This window comes from Mobula hypostoma, chromosome 17 (genome assembly GCF_963921235.1).
Source record: "Mobula hypostoma chromosome 17, sMobHyp1.1, whole genome shotgun sequence".
In the NCBI taxonomy this organism is placed as follows: Eukaryota; Metazoa; Chordata; class Chondrichthyes; order Myliobatiformes; family Myliobatidae; genus Mobula; species Mobula hypostoma.
The window spans coordinates 19,930,031-19,942,495 of record NC_086113.1 but is presented as its reverse complement, the minus strand read 5'-3'; the positions used below and the strand labels follow the sequence as shown (position 1 = coordinate 19,942,495).

General features: G+C 43.3%; 1 protein-coding gene across 1 annotated transcript; it reads right to left on the bottom strand.

Annotated features, from left to right (window-relative positions):
- Positions 1-2,757: 2,757 nt before the first annotated feature.
- Positions 2,758-4,128, bottom strand: LOC134357694 (transmembrane protein 158). The gene has a single exon (XM_063069313.1). The coding sequence runs from the start codon at positions 3,940-3,942 to the stop codon at positions 3,286-3,288; it is 657 nt and encodes a 218-aa protein (XP_062925383.1). The 5' UTR covers positions 3,943-4,128; the 3' UTR covers positions 2,758-3,285.
- Positions 4,129-12,465: the final 8,337 nt, after the last annotated feature.

Below are 12,465 nucleotides of genomic sequence, written 5' to 3'. Positions count from 1 at the left end.
TGAAAGGAGGGGGGTTGGGCTGGGGCTAGCAATCTGATCCCATAAAAACCCAGAGCTATGGAAACATCAGCTGAAGCTCCAAAGTGTCACAACCAGGGGTTACTTTAAAAAAAAGATATTTCTTTTTGTCATTTAGTATGTGGACTGTTTTTTTTCTCTCTCGGTGTCATCTCAAGCATTTGCGTTGTCCTTGGATTATTTACTTTTTATGTCTAATTGTTCACCTTTGCACCAGCTCTGGTTTTTCACTTTGTTTTGCAGATATCTCATTTGGAATTTTGGGATTGTTAAATTTATCACTTCTCTTTAATTTGGGAAAATGTAATTAGCACATTATTTTCAATGTCCCTGATTTCTAGGGTTCATTTCAGGGGAGCATGCCAACCTCTTTCTGTTGAGTCATTGTAATTTCTTGTCTGGTGAAACTCAGAATGAGTGCTTCTGTGTATCATGAGTAACTTCAGTTCATTGAGATTCTGTACAATTTGGCCAAGTTCTTATTAGTTTACCGAGTTTATTTTTGTAATACGAACATGTAAATCTTTAGTTTTGTATGAATTGTTGCACTGCCCTTGATTCCCGCACTTGAGTTCACTCTTGACCCTTAGACAAAGACCTCATTCTTGGGAGAGGAAGGATCTTCACCTAGAAGATGTGTGAAGTCATGTGGTGAAAGCAGAAACTACAGAGCCAGTCAACTTTCTATTGGCCCAGGACAGAAAGTGGTTCACTTTACTTCTTAAGCACAAAGGAAAAGTTCACATGTACTCTCAACCAGGGCTTTCCAGTTGGCTAGGATCTGGTGTTTAGGATTAATTTAGTAATGTTGCTGTATGAGCTTTTGACATAATCCTTCAAACTGGAGAACCAAATATCAAGTGGAGGCCAAGCCTGCCATTCCTAAAATAGATTGCAGCTGCAAAACCCACAATTCCATGATTACAGATCACACTGGGATTTTTTCTTCATGGCAGCGCGTTCCCAATCAGCAGTGGTGTAGTGCTTTGCACTCTTTTTTGCGCAGCTCGATCTGCAGTTACTTAAGACACAACCAAGCAAATGATGCATTTAAGCAACATACATCAAAGTTGCTGGTGAACGCAGCAGGCCAAGCAGCATCTATAGGAAGAGGCGCAGTCGACGTTTCAGGCCGAGACCCTTCATCAGGACTAACTGAAGGAAGAGTGAGTAAGGGATTTGAAAGTTGGAGGGGGAGGGGGAGATCCAAAATGATAGGAGAAGACAGGAGGGGGAGGGATAGAGCCGAGAGCTGGACAGGTGATAGGCAAAAGGGGATACGAGAGGATCATGGGACAGGAGGTCCGGGAAGAAAGACGGAGGGGGGGGTGACCCAGAGGATGGGCAAGAGGTATATTCAGAGGGACAGAGGGAGAAAAAGGAGAGTGAGAGAAAGAATGTGTGCATAAAAATGAGTAAAGATGGGGTACGAGGGGGAGGTGGGGACTTAGCGGAAGTTAGAGAAGTTGATGTTCATGCCATCAGGTTGGAGGCTACCCAGATGGAATATAAGGTGTTGTTCCTCCAACCTGAGTGTGGCTTCATCTTTACAGTAGAGGAGGCTGTGGATAGACATGTCAGAATGGGAATGGGATGTGAAATTAAATGATGCATTTAATTGCCTTCCTCTTTTGAGTAAGGGTAGGAATTCTGGTTTAGTTCCAACCACCCCAGCTTTCTATTTCATCGATGAGTGATACACGGAGCCCATCATGAGTTAGCAATGAAGGAGGCTATTTGGTCCATCATGCCTATTTCAGTTAATTGCAAAATCAGTTCATTTGGTTCCATTCCTAGCCTGTTCTCACAAAGCTACAACTTTCTTCCCTTTAAATATCTACTGTATATCACTCCTCCTTGACTGCTCCTATTAAATCTGCTTACATGTCACTGATTACATCAACACACCATATCTCTGGTTCTTTTGCAAATCACCTTAAATTTACTGCCTCAAACCTTTTCTCATCTATTGCCATCTTCTGAAATTTGTCGATCTAAATTCTTAACACAAACAGCCAGGGTGGGGAAGGGGAATGGTGAAGGTGGAGTGGGTGGCAATGGGGATATGTGCTCAAACAATCTTGGATACCATGGCCCTGCATACAAGTAGACTGCAGCCCTGCCAGTCATACCATGAAGAGAGGCACTGTAGGTGGGGTGAATGAAATGGGGAGGATTTCTCACAACCCATAAATTCATTAGGGAAATAAATCATTTTATAACAGTACTGGAGCACTCTTATGAGATTAGAAAGCAGTAAATCGTGTTTTATATTGTTTCAGTGAAGCACCTTGGGATATTTTGACAACATTAGCAGGCACTGCATAAATGAAAGTTGTCCTTGTAAAGTAGGGTCAATAATCCACACAGCATCATGTTTTAAATACTTTTTATCCAAAACCATTCAAACACATCTGTACAACTTCAAAAGCTTTGCCCAAATCTCGTTACAAATTTCAATACAGCACGTTTTATTGATGGGATCCAAAGGGCAACGATTAACAAGCCCAAAATGTTCCTCCATCTATTCCAATTGTGTGAGAAGAAACGGGTACATGTACAAATAACAGTAAACACAAATTAACCGATATATGGCGGGGAATTCATTTTGCAGACTCCTGACACCAGGCCCTTCTGGTAATTACGCGACATTGAGTTTGTTGCTTGTATGATTAGTAACCAGGCGGTTGTGGGGAATCACCCTGGGATGGCATTGTTTGATTAGAAAACGAAAGAGTGCAAAAAAAAAGGCAAATTCACTGACAAGCAGTGCTTGGAGACTATGAAATCTACAAATGAAAAACACCATGCTGTTACCCAAATCTCGGGAAGACGAGATGGAGCAAATCAATCATATGCCACGACTCAAAGCTTACACTTATTACCTGTATCTCCAGAAAATAAACGTGTTAAATAAGTACTCTTGATGGTTTAAATGCTAGAAAGGCTGGTCCGATCCGTCCGAAAGAAAACCGTCGCTATAAGTTAACTTGCAGATCTAAGTACGAGTACAAAAGAAAGATAATTGCGCTACAGGTTGCACGACCAAAGGCTCAGCAAACACCTTCTCATCCGCCGCTGCCGAATTCTTTCTATTTACTCTCAGCGAGACTGTATCACCAAGAAGCGTGCGATGCCTCAGAGGTGCGGTTGCGGGCAGTGACCGCTTGTAACTCTGTTCCCCCTGGCGTGGGACGGTGGATGGAGAACTGGATAAATTTCAGGTCGCCCGCCCGGGTATAGTCCAAGGCTGCAAGCTGACAAACGTCAGCCTCTCCTCTGCTCCATGCCGTTGGGTAGGAAGCCTGCGATGATGGGCACCGGCCAGATTAGAGCAGCCACGCTCCAAATGATGATCACCATGGTCATGAAACAAGCCACCAGGGTGGATTCGATGGGCTTACGGTTGAGTCTCCAGCCTTTGTCCCAGCTCAGCTCCTCCAGGCTGAAGTCCAGGCAACAAAAATTAACCTGCTGTCCCTGTAGTGGTGTCCTCCTCTTGCGCTGGCTTCCCCCGCATCCTACGCAGAGCTTGAATTCCTGCTGTCCCCCGCCCCCGACTCCCACATGGTCGATGATGAGCGGGGGGAAGACCCGGTTGAAAGCTGCCGAGAAGAACGACCTGGCGTTGGTGTTGGTGGTGAACAGAAGCACGTCGCAGTGGAAACCCAGCGATCTCTCCCAACGGGCTAGCAGCGAGGTGGACACCAGCCTCACGACGGTGAGGTTGCACCGGTTACTCTGGGCGACGGGACTATCCGCCTTGGCAGCCCCCGGAGCAGAATCCAACTCCAAGGCAGCCAAGGAGAAGTTGAGAGAAGTGCCGTTGGATTGCAGGATAAAGTCCTCTCCACTCCAGCCCCTGCAAGGCGGGAGGCTGGTGGTGGCGATCAGAGCCACAACCAGGAGTTGGACGGTCAACATTACCCTCTCCCGGTACGCTGCATGGTATCAGGGAGGTGCAGAGAACGAGCTGCGAGTCCGCCGGTTTCCTCTGTGCAATGCATGAGATCCGGCGCCTGCAATCACTACACCACCCTCCCTCCTGTTTTTATACAATCCTGCAACACAGCCGTGTAACGTGAGCTTCGCTTAAAGCTGCCGCACCGTGGGAACATAATTTTTCAAATCAAGCATTTAAAAAAAATGTCTTCAAATTGCCACGCAGCTGAAGACAAAGCAGTTTCCTTGCCCAACATCCGTTCCCGGACAATGATTTTTTTTGCGTTTACAGTACCTCTCCATTGTAAACATAGCTAGTACTGGAGTGGTCTGACCACACGGGACCGATAGAAACCCCAAGCTACCAAATGCGTCAATAGTATATCATTTTCGATTCTGCAAATTAACTCCAAAGAGTTATCCCCCACCCCCCACAAACATAAATATACAGTTCCCTTCTGTCGCCCGACTTTAATCGCTTTAATTATCTCGTTCCCAGTGTCCTTGTATTCCCAGGTTTGCAAAGTGTTCCAATATACAAAGAACTCCTGACGGTGGAGCTTGGTGGGGGATGGCATGTATTTTGTTCGTGCTGATGTCTTATCTGTCAGAAATTTCACATATCACGCCCAGAAAATGTCACTATCATTTCAAAGTAATTTAAGCACAAGCATTTCGGAATTGGCGTTATTGGCACTAGGTAATGGAGAAGTTGAAATATTTTCTGAAACTATTTATATCTGTTCGGTTCAATGGGTACTCAAGCACCTCTGAATCCGCCACGACTCACTAAAGTCCCATTCTGGAGAAAATACATTGCAGTTCACTGCTGGGGCTGTGTTGAACTGTTGTGGTTCGCGCCTTTTCAACTGACATCATCAAGGACGCTCACCATCCAGGCTCTCTTTTGACTGTTGTCATCAGAAAGGCCGAACACGACCTGTAGGTCCCACATCACCAGCTTCAGGACCAGTTATTACCCTTCAACCATCAGGCTCCTGAACCCGCATGGATAACTTCACTCACCCATTCTCTGAACTGATTCCACAACCTATAGACTCGTATTCAATGACTCCACTTCTGGTTTTAGCAGTATTATTTATAGTTTGCCCTCCTTTGCACATAGGCTGTTTCTCTGTCTTAGTTTATGTGTCGTCTTTCATTCACTTTATTGTATTTCTCTGCCCTACTGTGAATGCCTGCAAGAAAATGAATCTCAGGCTGGTATATGGTGACATCTCAGTACCTTAATCATAAATTCACCTGGAACTTTGAACATTTGACATTAACATCTGATCTTCTGTGCTGTCTTAGGAACATGTAGAAGATTCCCCAGTGCACTGTGCAATATTTATCCTGCAATCAAAATCTTAACTATTTATGTGATCATCATCCCACTGCTGTTTGTGGAAGCTTTGCTCTGAACAAAATCAACAGCAGGACTTCCAGCATTGTAACAGTGAAGAATATTATAATGGACAGCAAGATTTGCCATTCACTGGATGTGTAGTACCTGTATACAAGAAAGTTATGCAAATTGGAGACATAAAAAGACATATTGACTGATTTATTCATTCATTCAGTGATACAGTGCAGAGTAGGTTCTTCCAGCCCTTTGAGCTGTCCCAGCAAAACCCAACAATCTTAACCCTAACCTAATCACAAGGCAATTTTACAATGACCAATTAACCTACCCAGTAAGTCATTGGATTGTAGGAGGAAATTGGTGTGCCAAGGGAAAACCCACACTTTCCATAGAGAGGTTGTTACAGACAGTGCCAGAATTGAACTCTAAACTCTGACACCCCGAGCTGTAATTCTCAGAGCTGTATCCACCACCAGAACAAGATAAAAGTTTAGACCATAAGACATAGGAGCAGAATTAGTCCATTTGGCCCATCAAATCTGCTCCACTATTCAATCATGGCTGATCCTTTTTTCCCTTCCTCAGCCCCAATCGCCAGCACTATCAGAAACTTAACAAGCTCTGCCTTAAATAGAACCAGTGACCTTGCCTCCACAGCTGCCCGTGGTAATAAGTTCCACAAATTTGCCACCCTTTGGCTAAAGAAATTTCTCCGCACCTCTGTTTCAAGTGGACACCCCTCTATCCTGAGGCCATGCCCTCTTGTACTAGACTCCCCCAGATGGGAAACATCCTTTCCACATCCACTCTGTTTAGGCATTTCAACATTCAAAAGGTTTCAATGAGATCTCCCCTCCTCCTTTTAAATTCCAGTGAGTACAGACCCAGAGCTGTCAAGCATTCCTTGTATGATAACCCTTTCATTCTTGGAATCATCCTTGTGAACCTCCTCTGAACCCTCCCCAATGCCAGCACATCTTTTCTTAGATGAGAAGCCCAAAACTGTTCACAATACTCAAGGTGAGGCCTCACCAGTGCCTTATAAGGCCTTAGCATCACATCCCTGCTCTTGTATTCTAGACCTCTTGAAATAAATGCTAACATTGCACTTGCCTTCCTCACCACCAACTCTACCTGGAAGTTAACCCCTAGGGTGTTCTGCAAAGGTCTCCCAAGTCCCTTTGCATCTCTGATTTTTGGATTTTCTCCTATTTAGAAAATAGTCTGCACATGTATTTCTGGTATCAAAGAGCATGACCATGTATTTTCCAACATTGTATTTCATTTGCCATTCTCTTGCCTATTCTCCTAATTTGTCTAAGTCCTTCTACAGTCTACCTGTTTCCTCAACACTACCTGCCCCTCCACCAATCTTTGTATCAGCTGCAAACTTGGCAATAAAGCCATCTATTCCATCATCTTAATCATTGCTATACGGCATAAAAGAAGTGGTTCCAACACTGAACCCTGCAGAACACCATAAATCACTGACAGCCAACCAGAAAAGGACCTTTTATTCCCACTTACTGCCTTCTACCGATCAGCTAATGCTCTAACCATGCCAGTAACTTTCCTGGAATGCCATGGGCTCTTAACTTGGTAATCAGCCTCATGTGATAAAGGCCTTCTGAAAATCCAAATATACAACATCCACTGTATCCCCTTTATTCTACTTATAATCTCCTCAAAGAATTCCAACAGGTTCATCAGGCAAGATTTTCCTTTAAGGGAGCCATGATGACTTTGTCCTATCTTGTCTTGTGACATCAAGTACTCCATAACCTCATCCTTGACAATTAACTCCCAAATCTTCTCAACCACTGAGGTCAGGATAATTGCTCCATAATTTCCTTTCTGCTACCTTCCTCCTTTCTTAAAGAGTGGAGTGACATTTGCAATTTTCCAGTCCTCTAGCACCATGCCAGAGTCCAATGATTTTTGGAAAGAACATTACTAATGCCTCCACAATCTCTATCACTATCTCTTTCAGAACCCTAGGGTGCAGTTCCTCTGGTCTGGGTGACTTATAAGCAGTTTAGTTAGTGGGATTTGCATAAGATTGGTCTTGTGAAGTCCAAACATGTGATATCTGACACCTGTGAATCTTATTGCAGTTACCATAAATGAGTTTAATGCTGTAATGCTTTTTCTGATCAGTTTGCTTCAACAGCTATGTTGAAAGAATTTCTAAAAGGATGTAGGTGAAGACAACAATGCAAAGGTAAGGAAAGAAGGGAGATTCATTGGAGAGTAGAGTCAGAGGAAGAAACAAATTAAATTACAATAATTCAAAACATTGCTAAGAGCTACTGTATCCATCTCTGCAAAGTCACTTGAATCAATCCCTCCTCAGTTCATCTGCTGCTGAATCTTTCTCTCACACCTTTGTAACCTCTAAAATTAACAATTCTGACACACTCCTAACTTACCTCCCAACCTCTGTGAAATGAATATAAAATTCTATTCCCTGTCTGGAATCTTGATTATTCTCAAATATGGTGAAGGATTGAAAAGAATAACACAATTGAACAGAGTCAGTATGGACATATGAAAGGAAAATCATGTTAATTTTTTCTCCTGGAATCTTTGAAGATGTGACCAGTTGGAGAGATAAGAGGATACGAGTGAAAGTGATGCATGTTGTGTTTTGAGGAGACTTTTGATAAAATGCCACATGAGAGATTTATCAACCGGATCAGAATTTACAGAGTTGGCAATAATCTAGTAATGTGGATTGAGAGTTAGTTATGGAATTGAAAACAAAAATTGCGAATAAATACAAGAGTTTTTGCAGATGCTTGAAATCCAGTGCAGCACACATAAAATACTGGAGGAACTCAGCAGGTCATGCAGCATTGATGGAAATGAATAAACAGTCGACGTTTTGGGCCGAGATCCTTCATCAGGACAGGAAAGGAAGGGAAAAGATGTCAGAATAAGGTGAGGAGAGGGGAAGGAGTACAAGCTAGAAGGTGATAGGTGAAGCCTGGTGGCTGGGGGAAGGGGAGTGAAGTAAAAAGTTTGAGGCAAAGGGCTGGAGAGGAAGGAATCTAATAGGACAGCAGTGGACCATGGGAGAAAGGGAGAGGCTGCACCTGGAGAACAGTGCTGTTTTGGTCCCCTTACTTGCAGAGGAGGCTCACCAGGCTGATCCCAGAGATGTGGGGGTTAGACTATGAGTCACTCGGGTGGTACAGTAGAGTAGCAGTTAACTTAACTTCTTTACAGAGCCAATGACCGGGGTTCACTTCTGTCGCTGTCAGTGGGAAGTCTGTACATTCTCCCCAAGACCATGTGGCTTTCCTCAGGTGCTCTAATTTCCTCCCCCATTCCAAGGACGTACCGATTAGTAGGTTAATTGGCCACACTGGCGTAATTAGGTGGCGTGGGTTCATTAGGCTGGATGGGCCGATTACTGTGCTGTATCTCTTCGTGAAATGAAAATAAAATATATGCACTGGAATCCAGAGGAATGAGAGGGGATCTTACGGAGACATATAAAGCGATACATAATATAGAGGCAGGAAAGTTGTTTCATCTGGGAAGTAGAACAAGCTTCATGATTCAGCAGAATAGGTTTACCACAGAAAAAGGAGAAACTTTTCCCAGAGAATAGTGAATCAGTGGACTACTCCATCCAGGGAAGCAGTAGAGACTACCTTATTAAATATATTCGAGACAAATTTAGATCTTTGTACAGCAGGGGAATTAAGGATTGTAGGAGAAGGTAAGTGGAGCTGAGTCCATGCCCAGAGCAGCCATGATCTTTATTGAATGGTGGAGCAGGCTCAATGGCCTACTCCTGCTCCTATTCCTCAGGTTCTTATACAGGAAGTCACAGACAATATAGGTCAGCATGAGAGTTAGAAGCTCAAGGGTGTCCTTACAGGTTTGAACTAAGATCCTGCACCAAGCCGTTATTCACTCTGCATTTGGTTTCTCCATTGTACGCAGGACCACACTGTGAACCATACAGTGAATTGTTTCTTCACCTTTAAACATTGATTTGGCCTGCAGATGGTGGAAGTGGTAAAAATAAATGGATGGGTGTTGCATCTTCTGTGGTTGCATGGGAGTGCTCTATGAAGGAAAGTGGTTGATGGAGATAGGAGAGCAGAATAGCTAGTTATGAAGACTGATTTGCTGTATCAAGTTGCTGTTTGTTCTTCGTGATATTACGAGACAATAGGAATGTGAGATTATCTGGTAAATCCAGATCTTCAAATAATAAGAAACTTGTCCATCTGATGCCTTTTGACATGACTTCTATTGTGCAATGCATTTCTCACTCTATGGCAATATTGAAAAGAATTGCAAGTATAACACACCCTTGATTCACTTCTGTTTTCTCTTCAACTTTGAGCTCAGGGTGATCAACATTACATGGAAATTTGATTTGGACGAGGTGCTTTTATTGACAATCATTCTGCAGAGAGGAATTCTATTTGTCTGCAGAATGTGTCAAAAAGCTGATCCAGTGAATGCAACCAACAACTCTCTGAAAGTCTATACAGAATTGCCATTGCTATTTCAAACATTATCCAATTATGCGACATAACGATCTAGTTCGTGCAGCAAAGGATGAACTAAAACCAGCTTGCACTTTTGTGAGAGCACTGTCAATTGCCTAAGATACTCATTCAACAACATTACCTTTGCCTGGTATGAATAAAAATACAATAGCATTCCAGATATTACAATTGCTTGAACACCCCTTTTCCTAGGTACCTTCACTATAACTCTCTGGGTTCACTCATCTAGTGTTTTTTTCCCCTTTTCCAGTTCGATGTTGCCGACTCAAGATTTATCTTGAATAAACCTCTATTCAGGATGTTCTTTCCAGAAGCCTTGCCATTTTTGAAGAACTTACTGGTTTATTTGATTTCCATTTTGTTGGACTATCGATGTGAATATCAATATCATATTTTTGCTTCCTCTTTAGATGTGTCACTGTTCAGATATTATTCAAAGTGCTCAGTCTAATGTATTACTTACTCTGTGATTTAACTTTGATAGGTATATATCGTGCATGCAGTAATCACTTTATTAGTCATACCTGTACTCCTGCTCATTAATGCAAATATCTAATTAGCCAATCATCTGGAAGAACTCAGTGCATAAAAGCATGCAGAGATGATCAAGAGGTTTGGTTATTTGCCAGACCAAACATCAGAATGGGGAAGAAATGTGATCTAAATGACCTTGACTGTGGAATGATTGTTGGTGCCAGATAGGGTAGTTTGAGTAGCTCAGAAACCGGTGATCTCCTGGGATTTTCATGCACAACAGTCTGTACAGTTTGTAGATACTGGTGTGAAAAGCATAAAAAAACAACATCCAGTAAGTAGCAGCTCTGTGGACAAAAATGCCTTATTAATGGAAGAAGTCAGAGGAGAATGGTCAGATGGGCTCAAGCTGACAAGTAGGCACCAATGCCTTAAGTCAGTGGTCCCCAACCACCGGGCCGCAAAGCATGTGCTACCGGGCCACGAGGAATTAATATTGTTTGGCGATATGAAACGATATGAGTCAGCTGCACCTTTCCTCATTCCCTGTCACGCCCTGTTGAACTTGAACACTCCCCACCCCCGTCGGCCAGTCCGCAAGAATATTGTCAATATTAAACCGGTCTGTGGTGCAAAAAAGGTTGGGGACCCCTGCCCTAACCAGGCATGACAACAGTGGTGTGCAGAAGAGCATCTCTGAATGCACAACACATCAAACCTTGAAGTGGATGGGGTACAGCAGCAGAAGGTCCTACTGGGTTCCACTCCTGTAACTTATAAAGAGGCCACTGAGTGTATGTTGATGTCTGCTTTTTTTTTCCTTTTTGCCACAAGTGTTTGCATTCTCAATAGCAATTGCCAGGTTATCAACATGCCGTTGTTCTTATGAGATTTGCCTTCCTGTATGCCTTGTTGTACTGTTCATGGTATTCATCCTTCATGTCTAGGATTTTGTGTCTGGAACATTTTTATACAGCGTTTGTTTTGTTTCTGTGGCACTACGTGTACTTGGTGTAATCCGTTCTTCCCTCTGCCTAAACAGCCTTTATTGCTCAGTTTAAAGAGTGTTGCCACTTGTTCTCTGCATCTGCTTTCCCTGTAGCGTAGTGGTTAGCCCAATGCTTTACAGCACCAGCAATGGAATCAATCTGACATTTGCGGACTACCCCCCCACCCCCCGCACATCTTCAGACTGTGCTGGTTGTTGATGCAAACAACGTATGTTTTGATGTTCCAATACACATACATCAAATGAAACACATCTTTATCTTATCTTTATCTCCACTTCATCAGGGCCTGTAAGTTTCCTAATCTTATGCAGAACAAAACACTTCCTTTATTTCAGATGGTTCCAGCTTATCACAACACTCATGTCCTATAGTGGAACCATACTTCCCAGGTTTGGCCTGAACGAGGCTATCACAAGTGGTGGCTACTTCTAACATCTGCCCCCTATTTCACTTTTACACCCGTGAGTGAGCATCACAATTTGGCATTGATCGCTCTATGGACGATTTGATTCCATTTGGATAACACCATGCCAGCTTGTGAATTTCAGGATGTTGGAATAATGTTTCACTGGTGAATAAACTGTTCAGATCGCAGAGGTTAACAAGCCTCTCGCATTTTCATTCATAGTGTCACACCCATATCCTCCTCCGTTATTTGTGCTGCCCTTAGCTCTCGGCATTCAGGTCTTTTCTGGCAATTGTCAGGCCATGGCCTGGCCCTCTCTCTGTAACTCCAGCTGCAGTGTGAGGTAGAGTTTGTCATTTCAGTGAAACCAGGAGATGTTGCTGTGTTTCTCCTTCGGTCTGGCACTCATTGGACTGGGACTGATGGGCTTTGACAAAAGTGGGGCCCATTCCCTCTTCAAAAGGACTGCACCACTCCAGTGTCATTGCCCATCATCTCACTCTCAACGCAGAGTTTCACCTGGTGCTGTTGAGCATTCTGATCTCATCCATGTGCTTTGACTGACACTGCGGAATTATAGACTGTAGGGTCTCATTTCTGCTGTGACCTGACCTAGTTTCCTGTTTCATACATTGTCCAGATGTTCCCAAAGAAAATTGATGCTCCTCTTGATGTTGACCCTCTTCTGTCTTAAAGATAGTGGGATACTTCTTTTCT